At 37.9% G+C, this 22,311-nt stretch overlaps 1 protein-coding gene across 2 annotated transcripts in view; it reads right to left on the bottom strand.

Annotated features, from left to right (window-relative positions):
- nrg3b (neuregulin 3b) overlaps positions 1-22,311 on the bottom strand; it is a 172,307-nt gene that overhangs the window by 64,852 nt on the left and 85,144 nt on the right. For both annotated transcript variants that reach the window (XM_051124432.1, XM_051124433.1), the window contains exon 2: positions 2,713-2,845. In XM_051124432.1, the coding sequence (XP_050980389.1) occupies positions 2,713-2,845 (133 nt within the window). The remainder of the gene's footprint in view (positions 1-2,712; positions 2,846-22,311) is intronic.

Here is a 22,311-nt window from a genome sequence, read left to right as displayed (position 1 = left end):
ACTTCTGATCCAGTTCCTTTATAGTTCTATTAATGATTCATCAACACATTAAAGAGTAAATATTTGAGGAAAAAATACAGTTTAAATGGCAAATCAAAAAACAGGCCAAATATGCAAAACTAAATTCAAAAACTTGACATGGCGTAAGAATGGCGTGGCCATTTGTACATTTTATGGGTCTCTTCTCATCTGCATCCAGCTATTTTTAGTTGTACAAAACAGCTTGATTTGCTGCTTGAGATTGCAAACTGGTGTGTCTTACCATGTTATTTTAATGTATTATCTTACTTATGAACACATTGGTTTGTAGTGCAAACAGTTTTACCGTTTACTACACATTGTTATATACCAGAAGTCTCACCCATAGGCGCATCTGCGTTGACGAAAAAGGCAGATACATTCAACCAATTTCAGTGCGGGATAAACGTCCTATTTTCACCCAATTACCACTGGAAGAAATTGCCATCCAAACTGAATTTAAAATAATGTTACAGCATCTTGATCAAATCTTGACTAATATTTGCCGTCAAATCGATATCAAGGTGCTGGGAACAAAATTGAATATTAGATTAACATCAATGCTGTTATTGAACTGAAATTGAATCAATATTGAACAGACTGAATGACGACACCACCACCCTCTGTAAAGCCATAATTGCTGAACTTTGCAACATTGACACAGTCATTGAACTAAACTGAAACAAAAGTACACTGAGCTGAATAATGACACTATTATTTTCTGCAAAGCTGCTTCACAGCTTACTGAATTTGTTTCATAATTAAGCAATTTACTATAACACTGTTATTTTCCTGTTTGTTAATGTGAAGCTGCTTTGAAACAATCTGTATTATATAAAGTGACACATAAATGTGCCTGGATTTAATGATTTTTGTCTTTTTAGAGGAACTTTGATTTGCTAAAAAGAACCGATTGAGAGTCAGAGTTCAGAAACCGGACTACACTGGCTGAGATGCACTGTATGATTTTGATACCAGGAAAAAGAGCAGACTCAATAGCATCATTTGATGTAGATTGCACTAAATGTCTCTGATTCACTACAATGATCTGACTACACTGGCTTAGCTATATGTTTTTGATTCACAGAAACCACTCGATTCATTTAAAAGAATCTTTTCAATAAAGTAATTCACCCAGAAATGGGAAAACACTTGCTGAGCTGTATGTTTTTGATTTAAAGGGGACATTAAATGCAAAATTCACATTTAGATGGTGTTTGCATATAAATGTGTCTTAGCAGTGTGTGTGTACAACCACCCAACAATGATAAAAATCCAGTCACTCCTTTTTTTAATCCCCCCAAAACCTAAACCTTCTCAGTTATCAAGCCATTTTGATTTTCTGAGCAGTATGACATCATACTGCTCAGGCCCCTCCCACAACTGCTGACAAACTGCCCCCTGTTAGCATCTTTCTTCCCTCAGCCAGTTGTACACTCACCGCCATTTTCTCCACACTCGAGCAGCTGTAGCGACAACGTCTTGTAAGCAATGTAAATGTTTTGTAGTTGGATGTAAAAGAGAATGTAAGAGTCTTCAATGTCTTCTGACATCAGAGCCACTGAGGATGCAGTGGATTGGTTTTGTTTTTGATGGTAATGTGCCACAGAATACATAAATAAAAAGAGGGGCGGGGAGAGCAGTAGCTCATTATCATTTAAAAAGACATGCACTGAAATGGTCACTGTAAATAGAGCTGTTTCTGGCAAGGTAAAAAGTGTGTTGTTTTATACGGCCGTTGAAGCATTTTAACCAAAGTATGTTGCAGACATTTCATGAAGACCCTAAACTTGTGGAAAATGGGCATCTGATGTCTCCTTTAAAAATAAATAAATAAATCATGGCTCATAAGAGATGTTCTGTTGCGAATTGATAGCACTGATTGCGCTGTAGATTTAGTAGCTGTGCTGTGGCACCATTTCATACATATTTAGGGGCTATTCACGCTGAATGCATTTTTGCATTCTACTCATGACTGCTTTTCCATTGTTTCTATACGCAAACATGCAATTTAGTAGGCTATCAGTATAACCATGCACATGCAAGATCCATTAATAGAACATCAGTCATTTTTGGCACTATTTTAAAAAATACCTTATTTACAACCCGTTCCTTGAGGAATGCCAGGCTAAGACACTTCAAACCATTCAATGGTTCAGACCGTAAACTCATTAATGACAGATTCTTTTATTTGCAGTAACACCCTGTGCTAAACGGCAGTACCTCACAGCAATAAAAACCCCTGCAATTATTTGCTCCAAGCAAAGCCACTCATTTTTGAACGAGTTGGACGCATCAAACTCTTCAGGTTAAGTCATTCAGCCATTCTGACTTGGCGGATCAGTGCTCTAATTATACCCTTTAAGTGCTGTCTTTTTTTAAAACAACTATCGCATGTGCCAAGATGTCCAAAATAGACCACATCGTTCAGCATGACTCCGCCTTTCATCTCACATCTTTGGAGTAATTTGCACTCTGTATTTGAGTGATTTTACAGCATATGTTAAACCAATCCAGTGCAGACATTTACTACGGTCTTTGTTTTCTTTGCATTTGCTCATGGATTAGTAAAAAAGAGTAATAGCCAATCCATAAAGAACCATAAAACGAATATCTTGGAGTTTATCATTGTTATTTAAGAAATGGTAAAAGTGAAAAACATCTTTAATCCGACACACACACACATAGACTCACCTGCAATGTCTGTGTACACCTGCCACTGTTTCGATGATGAAACACTCTCCCTCATTCAAACAGAAGGCCATCTCCTGACTGTCTTGGCACGGCTTGAAGAACTCCGAACGTACGGTGGAGGTTGTGGGGGCAACTGCATATGAAAGAGACACAGGAGGGGGGGCAAAAAGAGATTAATCAAGATTAAATACGTTTAATCAGATGAATCAAACACTAATAATCCATCCATTTCCATAATGTCCATTCCAGTGATATAATTACATCTGAGTGATTTCCCAATATTATGACATGAATGGTGTTAATTGAATCACACGTTCAAGTACGACGGTTTCACAATCACTCCACTGATTTCAAATGAGCCCATGTGAGGGCCAGAAAATGTTCTAGAATCTATTATAGGGCGTATATAGGGTATGAGGGTTTAATGACATAGGCCATCAGAGATAATAAACCTCATGTAATAAGCTACAACAGGGATTTTCCAAATGTTTTTAAGCCACTCAAGCTGTGAGGGACCATTTATAAAAATCTATGATTACATATTAAATAAACATTTCAGCAAATACATGAATTATATGCATTGGCAATTTAGTCAAAAGGCAGCATTATACAGCATTAAATTTGCATAAAATATAATGTGAGATTTTGCCCTCAGCCAAAACTATTTTCTCTGGAATAAATAATAGATTAATGAGATCAAAGAATGCCCATTAGATTTAGCCAAAACTAATTATATCTTGTTTAACCACTATAGAGACAACAGAGCCAGTTGCAAATTCCAGAAGAGGTGGCCAAGGTAAGGCTGCTCTCGGCGGGTTCATGAAAGCTGAATGGACGCTGACGCCCTGGAGCTCAAATTTTCAAAAACACTGAAGCAAACTTTAAAGTCTAAACAAGTACAGTCTCACCTAAAGAACTCTTAAAACAACATTCCGTGACACAAAAACAGTGTTATTTACAAAATTATACTGGTTTTGGCCCAATACGACACTCGCTGTGAGAAATACTACAAGCGGAGTGATACAAACAGTTCCGATACCACTAGAATATCACACTCCTCTCAGCCAATCAGATTTGAGGACCACATCAGTGTTGCCAAGTCTGCGGGTTTTCTGCAGAATTGGGCTACTTTTACACTGTTGCTGCGGGTTGATTTTCTTGTCCGTGGGTTGAAGCGACCCCAGTTACATGATATTTAGCCAGTGGAATGCAAATTTAACCAGAGGAACCCCGCAGAAAAATCGAACCCCCCCTCGAAGCGTGATTGGGTTCATTTTTTTTACAAAAATGTAAACTAAATGAATAAAAAAAGAATAATAACCACAAAAAAGAAAACAAAAAGCTATGTATTATATTTAATATACACTAAATAAAATAACTTATGACTGAGACTCCCTGTTCTAATATAGTACCCCTGGTCTAATATAGTATTACACCGATATTAATGTAGTATTACTCCCCTGGTCTAATACATCATCAGTTTTACAAAGGCAATAATCAAATGAGCCAAAAGCTGAATGAAGCTTTGGGTATTCTGATTCATTTTAGAGACACAGTTTGTTCTTTTAAACTAACTGGGCCAAATCATACATATATGAATGGCTGCTTTATCACAGAATATATGTGGCACTTAACAAGATGGGGACCATAATGCATTGGCTGTTTAAAATATTTAATTAGTGCTATTTATGAACATAAAACACCTGCTTAATCAAGTCTGAAGCATAATGAATCAGCGTGCTGGTCAGAGCTAAATAGCCTGCATTAGCACCTTCCTGTTGTTCTCAATTTAAACTGCAGTGATGATTCACATAAACAGGACTGCTGTTTATAAAAGACCGCCTGCACCTTCTAATCTGGTTCGGAACAGGGCTAGTCTGAAGAATCCTGTTCCTCTGACCCTTCCTCGCTTGCTTGACTTCAACATGGACATCAACATCTGCTGTGTTTTTAGCAGTCGCTCTAAACACAAAACCAAAGCCTGTGGCACCTGGTAGATGTTTACACCGTCATACCGGCACCAACCATTTCCATAAGCAGAAAACAATGCACTGAAAGCATAATCTCCCAGACATCTGCTACTGGTTGAAATAAAGCAGAGACATTCATAAGACGCCACTGCCTGCTCGAGAGCTACATTTGTAGTCTGGAGCTGCCAGCAGAGGAAGCAGTGCAAGCATGCGTCCTGGTCAAAAACAAGGCAATCCAAATAGCACCAGACACCTGCAGTAACACAGGAAAGGTCAAATCAATCTGTTGTTCTCATGTATTGATGGATAAATCTCAGGTCACTGGTGCAGAAGACGATGACGGATTAGAAAATTGTCGAAACAAGAAAAAGAGAACAAAGATGCTTCGTTCGTTTGAGAAAGCTGCGATGGATGACTCCATTACGTGGAGTCGCACAGTAGCCAAAAGCAACTGCTTTGCACCATAAACAACACAATAACAGCGCCAAATGCCTTATCCTAGCCCTCAGACAGCAACCGTCTGGATTTTTCATATCCTCTTGTTCAAGTGTCCATAGAAACGGGTTTTATGACTCAGTATAAATCATCTGAGAAGCATCGATCAAATGACCATTGATCTGCACATTTTGTTGTTAAAACGGAGGATTCTGTTGGGTAGATTATTAGTCTCATTTTTCTCCAGAGTGGCGTTTCAAACCTGACTGGTATAATGCTGTTGACTGGCCAGTCGATCAGCAATCAGCAGTGTTTACTGTGTGACCCAGGGCTACTTATGGACTGATCTCTCACCACTACAGCTCTAATATAGGTGCTCATAAAATCTGCCATATTGAGCCCATCCGCAGGCGAGGACTGGTGGAACATGCAATAATCATTGCACAGGACTATATTAAAAGGATTAAAAATCCCGTATAATAAACACGTGATCTCAAGGGGGGGTGCGGAAGTGCTCAGCGAATTAATGAACACTGCAATCGATGCTCTGGGATTCAGAAGCGCTATTAGCAATCAGCTTCATTTTAGAAGTGATCATTGATGAGTTTATTAAATCAAAGGTGCCGAACGCCTGCAGAGACAGCACTGAGGCATAGCACCCACAATGCATGCTTTATTCTTTTGCTTTCTATTGACAGGTTATTGAAACAGAACGGAAAGCCAGAGCACGTGGGCGACGACCCCCGCCATCCAGCCTAATTAAGTCTGCAGGGAAGTAATGATTTCCTCTGCCCACAACGGGCTTTGCTGTAAAGACAAACTTTTACAAATGTGACAAAATGTAACACCAGCAGATTGAGTACAAAGAAATGAATAAAGATGACTACGGAGATCCCATTCTCTGAGTTTGCCATCGCCAGTTGAGGCCATCAGAGGAAAAACGAGCGCATTCACACTGTGCACCTGCGCTGTGGGACTCGAGAGCGCTCTCTGCACATCAGACGCCGTGGTTTCATGGGCGGCCAGCTCATGCATGACATGATAATTGCTCAGCTTCTGGTTATTTAGTGATAAATCCTTCCCTCTTGTTATTCCCAAAATGGTTTGTCATAACATTTGATTCATCCCGGTTGCTTTAAAATTAGCCTTTTTTTTCTGGAAGGCAATCTACACTAGTAAGTCCCTTGATAAGGTGCATGAAACAGTCTTGAAGCAGTTCAAAATTGAATCAGAAATCCCCGTAGGTTATTCGTCTGAATAGATGGTATGTGATGAGCTAATGGACAAAAAATAACATGTCCACCCTTCATGCATGCTAAAAAGGTAAATGTGTAAATAAATCCTGCAGTGGGAGCTATTGTGAAACTGCAGCTTTTAATTTAAAGTGCTGCAGCATTAGTAAAGATTCAGTCAGTAAACAACACTCAATATCTTTTTAAATACCCTAGTGGGGGAAACAAATACTAAAAGGTATTTGAAATATGGTTGAGGTCAAAAGTTTACATCCCCCTTTCAGAATCTGCAAAATGTTAATTATTTACCAAAATAAGAGGGATCATACACAATGCATGTAATTGTTTATTTAGTACTGACCTCAATTAAGAGCTGGGGGGTGAAAACATTTGAACAGAACGGAGATTCGCGTATTTTTCTTATTTTGCCTAAACATCATATTTTTTTCATTTAGTACGGCCTTTAGAGGCTACAGAAGATACTTACATGTTTCCCAGAAGACAAAATAAGTTAAATTTACCCTGATCTTCAAATTCGAAAAGGTTTTAAAGCATGGTTTTTCCTTTTGGAGCATCACTGAGCATTTGAACCTTCTGTAATAGTTGTATATGAGCCTCTTAGTTGTCCTCAGTGTGAAAAGATACATAAAAAATACATAAAAAAAAAAAAAAAATGCTGGAAAACCAAATAATTTGTGGAGACCAGCAGGCAGTTTAATTGTTCAGGACAAACAAGGGACTCATGAACAACTATCACTAAACCAAAAAAAAAAAAAACACAACACAGCTATGGATCATTCAGGCAACATTAAGAATCAAGGGGATGTAAACTTTTGAACAGGGTCATTTTTATAAAGTCAGCTATTATATTTTTTTGTGGACTATATGTAAACATCTTTTATGTAAAATATCTTATTCAGATCAGTAATAAATAAACAAGAACTTGCATTTTGTATGATAAAATAATTAACATTTGGAAGATTCTGAAAGGGTTATGTAAACCTTTGACGTCAACTGTACATTTATTTTGTGCTAAGTATACTACAAATACATTTCCATATTCACGTGCTTAAAACATACCCTGCAGTTGTACTTTTAGTATACTAAACTGGTATACTTAAATCCTGCTAAATTAGAACAACTAATTTTGTACCTATTGCACTTTAATTGAGCAGAAGTAGTGCTGAGGTCCAAATAAAAAGTATATTTGATTATGCTAAAGTGGAACTATTGCACTAACTTGATTACTTCAGGTACACTTTAAATATCTTGATATCATACAGAGATAATACAATCCTTATTAACAGTGATATTAAAACTAGATTAGATTAGAAATGTGCATTGTGGAATAAAAAATACTTTAAATAAAGTTTAAAAATCTATTAAATTATAAATGTATTAAATGTATTAATTATAAATTATGTCATGTTTTTTTTTTACTAAGGTACATAGCAATCCAATAATTATTTTATTTGCAAAAAGAGCAGTAAGGCTATCCAAAGATACTGCTCCTAAAACAAGAAACACCATAATTTATCCACATATCCACAAAACAAAAAAAAAAAAAAACATCTTCAAAAGAAAGTAAAATGTTGTGTGGGTGTCTAGAGTGGGACTAGTTTAAAAGAATAGTATAAAGTGAATAGTTTTCTGGTTCATTTAAATGAAAAGTCCCAGTAATCATAACACTGAAATGAATCAGACTTTCCCATACTTCATGTGAAAGAGAGAAGAAGTAGGCAGGTTAATGCATTTGATTAACGCCTTAGCTACACAAATCTACAAGAAAAAAATGTAATACTGCAACTGTCTATATGTGTAAACGTGTATATATTCTGAGCCAGAAGAGCAAAACTATTTTTCAATGTAGTCAGGGGGACCGGGGGGCAATTGTAACACACAAGATTTCTTCAGGAACAAATAAGCTGAAGTGATGACACTTTTCAGCATATGCTGTATTCAGCAGTGTTCCCTCTCTGCCTGGGAAAAAGAATCTTGTCACTTTATATAAAAATCTGATGCCCTGTATTTTTTTCTGCTGTCTAAAGTTTTGACGCCTTTGAGTTTAAACATACAGTATGTCTTCTTTACCTATAGGTTGTTGGTTAAAAGTTGCAAACACTGTAGCTGACAGCTACCACAGAGTCAGGAAAAATGCAACAACATTAGTTTTGAAAGAAAAATTTAATTGCCAAATCAAAAATGTTATTTAACTAAGTATTTGTATTGCACGATTAGCATCATTTCATTAGAACTATCAAGAGTGCTGTTCTACTTAACTAAACAATTACTTTTAGTAAAAATGATTTTTCAAACAATAATTACCTATCCTGTACACAAATTATTTCTGACAGCTAAAAGAATCAGTGCCAGAATAAAGGAGAAAAGTGTTCAGTATTATTAATAAGTATTAAAACAGTATGATATTCTTATTCTGAGGTGTGATCTCATGGGAGGTGAAGTGGACAACCACGGTGACAGAGACAATTGGTACTCTTACACACATACACACACACTAAAACACAGCTGATACATTTGTAATCGCCTGGGAGTTCATAAGAAAAATGTAAAAATGTTTTTGAAGTGCAATTGCCTTGGTCTCCCCTACTTACAGGAGATTAAAATGGTTCAAGTAGCTTTGAATACAAGAGCAAATAATAGGTGGTTGTTCCACTAGCCAGTTCTGCACACAATGTCTTGTATTATGTAATGCATGTAATATAGCAGTTCAACAACTCAGCTGTGAAAATAATCAACCAATTTAAAAATCGCACCAATTCCTAACTCTAATTCCCTGGCGTTCTCTTTCGGTTTCTAGTCCCAAAACACCCATACTGAAGAGATGAAAGAAAAAAGGGTTTAAAATATTAAAAACACATCACTATTAATCACCTCCATATATCTGACAAGCCATGCATATCGGTGTGTAAAAACACACATGCTTTCTGTCACAACAGAGACAGCCATGCACATTTACATTTGTAACATTTTCCTGAAAGCCTTCTCGTAATCACCCCGCTCATTAGTGTGCTTATGCGCTGGCATATCTCTGGGGAGACACCAGAATGAGCAGAGTTCTTCTGTGCTGTTTACTGCACTGCACATCAAACACTGCACACACACAGAGTTGGAAGGTCTTCTGGGAACCTGGGCTGAGCCTTCCCATCATGCACCGCTGCCCACTGCCCTGCTGCTCTCTCCTGAGTGGTGTAGTGAGGCAGGGAGCCTGTGTCTGACCGCTGAGCGTACAGAGCTTCTGGGACGCAAGCACCACACATAAGCCCTGGCAATTCTGTGGTGTTTTGCATATTTTGAATAATGTATGTCAGTATATTAGAATGAATTATGTAAGAAACTGTATCTGGTCGTCACTAGAAAAAAATAGTTATTAAGATCATATTTTTGTGGGTCAAGATCTTGGATTATACAATATTTAGTTCTGGTCCTCTAATCTGATTGGCCAGTGGCATCCCAGGACAACTGATATACAGTTCAACAGCACTGGGATGTTTCGCCGTTTGTATCACTGCGCTCATCCGCTCACTAGTAGTCTTTCAGAACAGAGTATGTGCGATGAGTGACAAAAAAAAATGGACTTTTTTCATTGTGTGATATTTACAATGTATAGTATTTGGACCAACAGCATGACTGTGAGAGTGATTTTGCTATTATCTCATGGTTCAGTAAACAAGTCGATTTGGAGTAACTTACTAGTTAGAAACAGTATTGCAAGTTACGCTGTCTTGTTTTTGTTCTGCTAGTGCCAATGATTCAAAAATAAATTATTCATTGTCTCCATATCATAAAGAAAAACAGTTATTTCATTCCTGCATGAATTTGTGTTTTTTACAGATTGGTTGAGCAAATGACTCAATGACTCACTCTGAGACAGTCTCTTGTTTCATTCCTTAATGAATAAGTGTTTTGAACAAATTGGTTGAGTAAATGACTCAAAGACTCATTTATTTCATTCCTGATAAACAGGGTGATCAGTGTTCTGAACCATCTTTTTGAATAAATGACTCAATGATTCCTTTAAAGACAGTAATTTGTTTCATTCCTGAATGAACTGGTATTTTGAACAAACTGGTTAAGTAAATGACTCACTCTAAGACAGTCTTTTGTTTCATTCCTTAATGAACAAGTGGTTTGAACAAATTGGTTGAGTAAATGACTCAATGATTCATTTAAATAGCAATCCAATTGTTTTATTAATGAATGAGTCTGTTTTATAAATGAATTGGTTGAGTTAATGACTCAAAGACTCACTCAAACAGTCATATGTTTCATTTCTGAATGAATTGGTATTTCAAACTGATTAAGTAAATGACTCAGTGAATCACTCTAAGACTTTTGTTTCATTCCTTAATGAAAAAGTGTATTGAACTAATTGGTTGATTAAATCACTCAGTGACTCACTTATAAAGTCAGCCACTTCTTCATTCATGAGTCCATTTTATGGATGAACTGGTTGAGTAAATGACTCAAAGGCTCACTCAAACAGTCTTTTTTTTATTCTTTAATGAATAAGTGTTTTGAACAAATTAGTTGAGTTAATGACTCAATGACTCCCTCTAAGACAGCCATTTGTTTCATTCCTGATTGAAACAGTTTTGAACAAACTGGTTGAGTAAATCACTCAATGATTCCCTTAAAGACATTAAAGTCATTTGTTTTATTCCTGAAAGAACTGGTATTTTGAACAAACTAGATAAAGAAAACAACTTAATGACTCACTCCAAGACACTCTTTTGTTTAATTCCTTAATGAATAAGTGTTTTAAACAAATCGGTTGAGCAAACAACTCAATGACTTCCTCAAAGACAGTCATTTGTTTAATTCCTGAAAAATGACTCAATGATTCACTGAGTCAACTACTTGTTTCATTCCTGAAAAATGACTCAATGATTCACTGAGTCAACTACTTGTTTCATTCATGAAAAAGTCAGTTTTATGAATGAACTGGTTGAGCAAATGACTCACAGACTCACTCCTTCTTAAACGAATCAGTTTAAAATGAATTGGTTGTGTAAATGACTCAATGACTCACTCATACAGCCAGTTACCTGTCCATTCTTGAATGAGTCAGTGGTTTTAAACAAATCATTTTATCATCTACTGTTGCAAAAATATATACTATTGAAAGACTGAAAAAGTGCTGTTGTGCTGTTATATCAGCTTTCTTGGAATACCGTTCAACCAAGTTTATCAAATTTGAGAAACAGAACTAAATGATGTATAATGTTTAATTATAGGAGTACTGCTGCTATGTGGTTACTCAAAGATAAATTAAATAATCTTGAACTGTCTATACGAGTTGATTTATCTCGTGTACGCATTTCACTATGTACAGGCCATGACACAAGTCACCTACACACATGGTCACCTTTGACAGCCTCCACCTTGCCTTTCCCTCTCACACCTACCCAGTGGGGCCACCTGTCATGGACAAATGGAGGTTAGTGGGGGGACTTGTGCGTAAAAGCGTATGCCTTTAATGTCAGAGGGACGGCAGGCTATGAACGCTTCTGCTTACTGACAGCTCATGATGGCTGTACATACAGACATCTGTCATGCAGTAACAGCACGCCCTGTCCTTCACCGGTCAGGATGACAGGCCCTTGGGGCAACTTTCTGCAATAAGCCTGTTTTCTGAACTCACAACTAGTTCTGGGGAGTGAGAACTGGATACAAAAAAAAAAAAAAAAACAGGGAACTCAATGGTCTTCATGACATTTGGTTTTGTTAATGGCACCTGAGTGTCTCCATTCTTTCTCCGCTGTGGAGGGAACAGTGCACTAAAATACTCTGACAGTGTTTCCTGCACAGCAGGACTGCTCTGATACCTATCTACAGCAAAAGAAATCATGTTTTAGTGGAGTTGTGGCTTTCAGACTGAACTGAATATGAGGGGAGTACAACTTCAAGTTCTAAGAATTGTTAACACAATTGTAAAAAGGGTAGATTTTCAGAAAGTAAAATATTCCCAGCTTTATACACAGCAAGAATTGTAAGCAAGCCACTATGAAAACATTGCTCTGTTTTCGTTCTATTATAGACCGTTTTCACATGTCAGAGAGAAAAAAAATTGTATTTTCACGACTTCTCAAATGATAAAAAATGGATTACAGTGGTCAAAAGGTTTAGGGCAGGACTTTGTATTTGGCTACCCAATAAAACCAGTCGTTTTTGTGAGCAAATTGAGCATAAAATGTACACTGCAGCTTTAAATAAACCAGAGTCGTTAAATTCCTTACAATTTCCATCCCTGCTTAACCTACAGAGTCTGTATGTGTGAGAAAACCATGCAGAAAGCCAAACTCACAATAGGCTACTTTAACAAATGGAGATAAATGATGAGTACCAATGATCGCCTGAAACACACGAGGTTATGGATTAAGTATATAGATCTGCTAATGCCTTTAGTGTTGCGAGAGCATTTTTTCTCTGTCCTTTGAGCATTTTCATTATGCTAAGCAAATTAAAAGCTTTCACCTCTGAATTACAGTGAAGATGAAAAAGATGATTTACTTCCAAAAAGGACGAAGCCGGAGAGTGCTACAGGGCTTACTTTTGTAAGACATGATGCTACTGAAAACCATTTTTGGACGTGAATAAAGCACATTTTAATCTGTTCACAGAGCCAACCATGAAATGAATATTTTCTTTCTTTCTTTGCGTTTTTAAATTGAAGTACCTTGGCCATTTTTCATTTAGATATTCCTGCAGTTCAGAAAGCTCAAATGACAGCATGTATGAGGCAAGCAAAACTGCAACAAACTCGTATAATGGATTGCTGCGCCAGCACAGCACCTTTACATATCAGACAGTTGAAATTTCGGAGTAAACTGTGATTTTTTGCGCTGCGCTTGCATTAACATCATCACAGTGGATCTCCTGGTCAGTCTCAATATAAGAGGTCTGAAGTGGCATATTTGCTAAAGTAGACGACTGATGTTGAACATTAAGGAAGAAAGAAAATCAGGAGTGCATGGCATAAAACCCACTCTAATGGAAGTGCATTTTTTAGTGAAAACCCTTTTGATAGATACCATAGAGAATTTATCACAGCATGCCTTCCGCACTGGATAAATATATAAAGATGCTGCAAAGTTCATTACAGCTGTCTAAAATAACCATAATTGAACAGGAGAAAACCGAGGGAAGACAATTTGTTGCTCTGTTAAGAAGAGTTGAAAGTGTCTAGACAGATGACTTCCCCTGAGAGGAAAAGGAGACTGACTCATTAAATCCCCCTGCGAGACGAAGACAGGGAAAACTTAAGACAGATTAATGCCAGAAACGAGACCCATTACCACTCTGAAGAGAAAAAAAAATCAGACAGAATAACTCTAAGAAAAGGTTGCGATCTAGAAAGGTGAATAGACTCGTCTTAACTCTTTCTCTGGAAACAATGACAGCCATGGCTGAACAAAGTGTGCCTGACTAAATGCAAGTGACAATTAAGACAAAACTAGTGGCCTAGAGGAGTGAAAGTCTAGCCATTTTTCACGGCAAAAACATATTCAAAATACGAAATCATGATGGACTGGACAGGGAATGAATCTAAATGGTATTAGCGTGCTAAAAGCAAACATCCTTAATTAAGCAAAATGTCTCACATGCATTAGTACAATATAAAAGGCAAATTATGTGCTTTCACAACCTCCGCTATGATAGTCCATAAATGACTTTGAACTGCACAACTTGAAATGGTATGAATTATTAAGCCTTCCATTCATAAGCAGGAAATATCTCCCAACACCACCAAAAGGGTCCTTATGTTCTCTGAATGGAACAAAACAGATTATCTATGTGAAGGCATATTAGTGCAGATTGTATGCTTTTAACAAACAAGGGGGTGGATATCCATCTAGTTTCTAAAAAGCTATTAACGTCATTACCTGTTGATCATGTGACAAAAACAATAAGCACTCCATAATGTGATGAACATATAAACAGAGAGCAGCAATGAATCTAAAGACTGATTTTTACTGTTTTATTAAATATTAAAATAAACTTTTTAAAGAGCAAGTCATACGGGTTTTTGAAAAATATCTTTTTTTGCAGTTTGTAACATACCTATCCTTCAATGTAAAATGTCAGCAAAGTTGTTAATCAAAAAAGTGCATGATAGTCTCTCAAAAGAAAGAGTGCCGCCTTAACGAGTCGTTATATTTGCGAATCGTCTGCCTGTTACGATATACGTCACCACGTAACACGTTTGCATAATTCCCACTTGCCTGCAAAATACGAACACTCTGACCTGCCCACAAACACTTCCGATAGTTAGTGTGTTTACATCATGTCAAGAAGACGCTGTGTTCTGCGCTGTCAAAGCCAGTTTGTTTTGTTTGCATTGTCCAAAGATGATGATGTGAAGAATCAGTGGTTCAAATGATTTTTTTTCCATAATGCCACAGCAATACAATTCAAACCTTTTGTTGTGCCTGTCATTTTACTGAGGACTGCTTCTCTCATCATGGTATTTTATCTTTGTTGGCTTCTAATCTTCTTTGTTTGGATTAACAAGCGTCTCCGAACCATAAACTGTAAGTACGATTGATATGTTATGTGTACATTATCAACTGAGTGCTCAAAATAGCAAGCTTTTTGTGCTACTGACGCACTGGGAATTTTATCGGCATGATTACATTATATATTGGGTAATAATATTGCTATTATTGCATATATGTTGGGGTGTCACAACGGTTTCATTTATATTACACTATTTACGCATTTAACCCAACCCCTGCCCATAAACCTAACCATTTGTCAACAAAACACAAGATATAACAGGCAGATACAACTATATTCATAATATATTCAAAAAGTAGTAATATTTCAAGGGTTCCGAAGCAAAACATTTGAGTTGTGAGAAGAATAGACGCCGTGTCTGTGTCTGTGCGCAAATTCAAAAAATGGGTAGGTTTAGGGTAGGGGTGGGATTGGGTGCTCCAATGAAAGTGTACATTTATATACAAATAATTTCTATTTTTACAAATGCATGCAAACCATTAAATTAAGACAATCTACTGAAAACAATGGAGGACCTTGCGTGTTGAAAAAAAGTGACGCCAAGGGGTCCTGACCAGTCCCCAATATGTGACGAGTTGGGAGTGAGAACGTGTTGACCCGTGGACATCGAAAGCAACCGTAGACTTGGCAACACTGATGCTAGAGCTTGTTAACTCATTCAACTCAAAAGAGTACTCCTCTTTTTACCAATCACAACAGACTTGGCCAGCTGACCAGTCAGAGCAGAGTAGGCTTATGGAAGGGAGGAGTTTACAGACCTTACGCTCAAAACTAATCAAACAAATCGTTTTAAAATCATTGAGATATGACTCTATGTACATTCTGAGAAAATTACAATGTTTTCTGAACTTAGATGCATTTAAACCTGTAGGGGACTCCGAAACTATTAGGACACTTTAAAATACCATATGATCTGCTCTTTAATTAAACAGAACATGGTAAGCATCAGACGCTCCAGATGTGAAGGCTGCTCAAAAAAGCAGGCAATTATAATTACGTTGCCTTCTAGCGTACTGTACTTTGTCTTAATCAAATGCTAAGGCAGCATTATACGTGTTCTTTATGGGGAAGGCAATCCCAGAATGCACAGTGAAAAAGCTCAGTGAAAAAATAATTTAAAGAAGCTGTACAAGACAGGAGAAATGATTATAAACATATATTTCACTGAACTAAAAATATAGTTCAGCCAGTTCAGTGTATTTAAAATGGATTGTTTCATAAATATGATTTATTGTATTTTTTTTATGGTATTGGTATTTTATTTATGTTATTGCACCATTAGCTTTGCAACAAGTTAACATCAAACTCTACAAGAAAGCTGCCTATGTAGATAAACCATTCAGAATTGACTTGATAGTGGATTTTAAATGCTAATTCAGTTCCTGCAGGTAGTCAACAAGATGCAAAATTGCATTTGAACGCAAGTAGAATAAAAATTAATTGCAAGTAATTGTCATTTTAAACATTTTAAACTAAAAAAGTTTGCCAAGATAGATAGACAGACAGATAGATAGGCAGATGGATGAACGGAGCTCAAAACTGAGTGGTGCAAGATTTTCTGTACTTGTCAAACAAAGGCCATTAATTGATATTTTATGGCACATTATCCTCGCAATGTGCTTATGTCCTGCGGCAGGAATGCGAGCATTAAAATCCTCGACACTGGAGATCGAGATTACACACTATTGTCTTTTATGAGGTCTCTCTGCACAAGGCAACAAACCCAGGACCCTTTAGCCTCCCCAAGTCTCCTGATGTACTGCAGATTTGGCCAGTTATTCATCATTTGATCTGCTCAAATCGCTCTGCCTCCCACACTCTCAAAACGTCAAACTGATTCATGTATTCATTATCCAGCGCCGAGGATGCATGCCTAAGCTCGCGCACTCTCTTTCTCTCCCGGTCCCTATATCTTGCTATTCTTATTCGTCTTCTTCTTCCTCCTTATCTCCCACTGTCTCTTGTTCTTCCGCGCTCACACGAAGCTGCTTTATGTTTCTGCTTGGTCTCGTGTTTCTCCATATGGGGAGGAGTTATAATGAGCCATGTCTCAGAAGACACAGTAGATAACGGACTTCTCTTGCGAACGTAACCGATAAGCTTAACCAGCTACCGTAGTGAAGTCTTATCAAAGGCGATCTGCTGGTTTTCACATGAATCTTGGGTAGAGCTCCTAACATGCCGCAGCACAGGTTTCACAGACTTCGCTGGGTGTTTGACCAGAGTAACCTTGGCGATAAGAGAACAGCTGTAGGGCTGATCTAGGATGGAGGGGGTCTCCTTTGAGCTGGGTGTCCTCTCCCCTTTCCTGTCTTATACGCCCCCTCCCTTAACTCTTGTCCTGGAGAGGAAGTGTAGCTCCGTCAGCTTCACTGTGAGCACAGCTATATTTAACGCCCAATGAAATATTTATCCTCAAGCTGAGACGCAGGAGGATGTGCAGAGCCAGCATAAATGGGAGGGGACTGAGAGGCAAGAAAGTGAAAGAGAGACGGAGTAAGAAATTGCTAGGAATGAGGGGTCTAGTTTGCGTGCACAAAAAAACGTCAATGAATAAAAGCACAACTGACAACTGTGTAGCTGTTTGATTTGCTGTACTTTTCCTTTTCAAATGATAAACTGTAAATATTCTATTGCTAATTCATAAGAAATATGTGAACTAATCAGGTGTTTCTTTAACACTTTTCACACTCTAACCAGATCATTTCATTCGCCCACCAACAATAATTTTAATTATATATTGGGTTTAATAGAATTCTGTAATGGAAATAATATATTTTTTTAATTAGATGGCCAAATTTGTTTTGCTAAAGCTCATTTCACAGTAGTGCTGTCAAGCGATTAATCGTGATTAATCGCATACAAAATAAAAGTTTTTGTTTATATAATACTATATATGTGTGTGTACTGTGCGTGTTTATTATGTATATATAACTAGACACACATGCATATATTTATTAAAGACAAATATGCTTATATATTAAAAATAATTATATGTAATATAGGTAATATGAATATAAATATATACATGGAAATACATGGAAATATTTTCTAAATATATACTGTTTGTTTGTGTGTGTATACTTCATAAATGTACACAGTATAAACACATATTTTGTAAACAAAAACTTTTATTTTGGATGCAATTAATCGTGATTAATAGTTTGACAGCACTATTTCACAGCTATCATATCCTAAATACACAATATTAAAAAAAAATTAGTTCACCCAAAATAAAAATTTGCTTCAAATTTATTTACTCTCAGGTAATCCACAACAGATTCATTTGTTTCTTCATTAGAACACATTTGGAGAAATCAAGCACAGATCAAGCACTGTTTTTTAGAAAAAACAGTTCAAAATAATATTTTACCACACTTTCAGCTTGGTTGGATATGATGCCCTAAAAGTTGTAGAGTAATATTAACTATTTCCCTTACATTTCATGTCAGATATTTTATCTTAAGCTCTTCACTGATACTGTTGTCTCCTTGGTAACCAAGGACACTAACTTTTGATTTTTTTTTAAGTGATGCCACAGCTGAGAAACAGTCTTAATATGTGTTAGAATTCATAACCATTTTAACACAATTCCGTTCGAAATGTTTATGATTATTTCACACTAATGTAATGTAATGTAAAATATCATAATTAAAGCAATAAGCCACTGGAGAACATGTGATACAGTGATTTTACTATAGCTAAAGGCTATTCTTATGATTTTACAATAATTTTAAATTAAATCAATCCCTGGGACATAAAAGTGCCTGTAGTTGAAGAAACACCCAATTATGTATTCAAATTCATCTTTTGACAGAAGCAAGTGCTTTATTAGGCTTTTCCCCAACCAGACAATCTTGATTAAATGCACAGCATGAATTAGTGAATCAATCCTTTGTTGGTCCGCGAAAAATACCGAAACAATCATATTCTTAATCCTAACCTTAAACCTAGCCCTAAATATCACCCCCTCCCTAAAATTTGATTTGTTGGTTCAACCACCAACAAGAGTGATTCAGGAGCATGTCCTACTTGGCTAAATCACATTAAGCTAGATAAAACACATATCCTTTTGAATTTAGAAAATCAGGTTTAAGATGAGTAACACTAAGCAAACAACATGACCTAGATCTCAAGCCTCAGTAAAGCATTATGTCTGAAATCAGGAAAAATGAAACGGAAATGGCTGTCTGAATTAGGAAACCTCAAACCCTCTCCCGTTTGCTGTCACTGAAAGACAGGAAGCTATCATAAAGGCAGTACTCTGCTGGTCTATGAAAAAAGCAATGAATGAGAAATACCGGAGTGGAAAGATAGCAGCGAGTTACAAGTATAGGTGTGCTATGGTTATTTATTCTCTCAACCTGTATCTGTCTCTTTCCATTTTCTCTCAGAGCGCCGGACAAATCAGAAGAGCGATTCTTTCACTAGCCTCCGGAGTGAAATGTGATTCAGCAGTGGGCAGTGAGGTTGTGAGGTAGTGTATAGTCTCAGCAGTGTATGCGTGTGTGAGATGAAGCAAGCAGGGTGTGATGTACTGCTAGCAGGTGGCCTGGTTTTAGTATGCACGAAAGCAGGATAGAGAGCGGAGTATGTGCACGCCAGTCTCAAAGTCTCTCTCTTCCTGTCTCCTTCCTCCCTTTCCCTTGGCTCTGCTCCCAGCATATGGCTCAAAGATGGGCATCCACGGGGCACGCATTAGGACCCACTGACACATAAACCAACAGTCTGATGCAAGACTGACCACACTGACCTTTTTCTGCACCAGATGACTGTGGCCAGTGCTTGCTGTTGGTTTGCTTGCAAACATTAGCACCACTGCACAGGCCATTCATGTGGGCGAGGTGATAATATTAATGTTAATTAGTCAAATGAATCCCACATATATCAGTATTTGCAGAAGAAAGCCTATAAAGGAAGATCATTCAAGTCATAACATTACATATTATGCCATCTGGTGGGTATTTTTTGCAGTAGGCCGCCACTGTCTAGATGAAGGATAGTATTAAGATCTGTCCACAATCTAATCTCCATGTTAGTACTCTCATCCGAACTGTGGTTCACTTGAATTCGTCCAAACAAACATAAGAGGTGCCAGCTCTCTGGATTCCAGAAAAGAGGATTACAAGGCTGAAGCTCAGCACACTCTCCACCCGTTTTCTGCACGAGCTGGGCTGATCTAATCATCCTGACACACTCTAAACAAGTGAGGGGTCACGCTCTTTGCCTCCTTGGAGTGTCTATCATGGGACCCCTGGGTGCTGGTGCATTTGAGTGACACAGGCTCTGAATGTGTGTGATCCTGTTTAACCTCTGTGCCCTGCCAAGTGCCAGGCTCCCTGCCTGTTTAGTATTCAGACCTGTGACATTCATCCAAACACAGAGAACGAATGATGGACTGCTGCCAGCCAATGCAGAGGTGAGGGGGAATAGGTAGAGAAGGAGAGGACATGAAAAAAGAGAGGGAAAGTGAGAAAACAATAGAGAAGACAAACAAAGATGAGATAAAGAGACATCAGGAGAAAAGAAAAGAGGAAAGAGGAGAGGGGATGAGACTAGTCAAGAAAAAAGAAAAGGAGAGAGGATACTAGAGAACAGGATGGTGGATAAGAGCAGAGAAAATCAAGAGAAAAAGATGTGAGATAAGAAGAGGAGGTGGAAGAGGAGACTAGAAGGAGGTAAGAGGAGAGACGAGACAAAAGACATGAGGAAAGGAAAGAAAAAAGCAGAGAAAAGGAGAGGGAACTAGATTACAGAGGTTGGGAGGAGAGACTAGGAGGAGGCAAAAGGAGAAGAGAGGAGATGAGAGGAGAGACAAGTGGAAATAAAAAAGACATGAAAGGAAAGAAAAGCAGAGGAGAGGAGACTAGATTAGAAAAGTTGGGATGAGAGACTAGGAGGAGGTGAAAGGAAAAGAGATGAGATGAGAGGCAAAAAGGGAGTAGAGCTGATGGGAAGAGAGGAGAGAGGAGGAGAAAAAATGAGGAGGTGAGAGGAGAGAAGAAATGTGGCAAAGAAGGAGAGGAGACTAAGATCAGGCGAGAAGAAAAGAGAAAAGGAGACAGAAGGAGAGGGGATGAGACTAGTCAGGAAAAAGAAAAGGAGAGATGACAAGGACAACAGGTGGAAGGAGACTAGAAGGAGGTAAAAGTGGATGAGATGAGGTAAGAGGAGAGAAAAAGGAGAGGAGAGGAGAGACGAGACAAAAAAAGACATCAGGAAAGAAAAGAAAAGTGGAGGATAGGAGACTAGATTAGAGGAGTTGGGAGGAGAGACATCAGCAAAGAAAAGAAAAGTGGAGAAGAGGAGAGAAGACTAGATGGGGGGAGAGACTAGGAAATGAAAAGAGAGGAGAAATGATGAAAGGTTGAAAAGGGAATAGAGGTGATAGGAAGAAGGGGTGAGGGGTGAAATACAATTCAAGAGAAGAGAGTAGGAGCAGGTAGGAAAGGAGAGGAGAACTGAGAATGGAGGATGAGATGAAAGGAGAGTCATGACAAAATAAGGCATGAGAAGAGGAACTAAGAGAACAGGAAAGGAGACTAGATGAGAGGAGACAGGGAAAGGAAAAAAAAGGAATAATGATGGAGAAGAGGAAATGAGATGAGCCAAGAGGAGAGGGATATAGAGGAGACAGGAGGAGAACAGAGAAATGGGATAAAAAATGAGAGGAGAGAAAATATGAGAGGAGGCTAGGAGAGGAGAAAAGAGGAAAGAACAGAAGAGGGAATAGGATGAGAAAGTAAAAGAAATTAAAAAAAGAGAGAAGACTAGAAAAGAGGTGGGAGGAGAGAAAAGGAAGAGGATGAAAAAGGGAGGAAGTGAGAGGAGAGGAGAAAAGAGGACAGAAGGAAACGGCATGAGACTAGTCAAGAAAAAGTAAAAGAGGGAAGACATGACGAGAACAGGACAGCGGATGAAAGGAGAGAAAAGGAGGAGAAGAAGAGAAAAAATGAGATGAAAAGAGGTGGAAGGGGAGACTAGGAGGAGGTGAAAGGGAATGAGATGAGGCAAGGGGCGAGAGAAATAGAGGACATGAGAGGAGAGATGAGGCAAAAAAAGACACAAGGGAAGGAAAGAAAATCAGAGAAGACGAGACTAGATTACAGGAGCTGGGAGGAGAGACAAAAAGAAGGAGGCGAAAGGAGAAGAGAGAAGAGATGAGAGGCAAAAAGCGAATAGAGGTGATGGGAAGAAGGAGATGGGAAAAAGGTGAAAGGTAAGAGAAGAGTGGAGAAGAAAAGTAGAAAAGGAGAGGAGAATCAAGAATGGGGGATGAGATTAAAGGAGAGACAAGACAAAATAAGGCAAGAAAGGAGAAGAAAGTGGAGAACAGGAGAGGAGACAGTAAGAAACAATGAGATGAGAGGAGAAAAGAGGAATAAAGTTGGAGGAGAGGGAATGAGACAAGCCAAGAGGAGAGG

Source organism: Labeo rohita, chromosome 12, assembly GCF_022985175.1.
Source record: "Labeo rohita strain BAU-BD-2019 chromosome 12, IGBB_LRoh.1.0, whole genome shotgun sequence".
Classification (NCBI taxonomy): domain Eukaryota; kingdom Metazoa; phylum Chordata; class Actinopteri; order Cypriniformes; family Cyprinidae; genus Labeo; species Labeo rohita.
The sequence above is the reverse complement of the archived record's forward strand: the minus strand, read 5'-3'. Positions and strand labels throughout refer to the sequence as shown.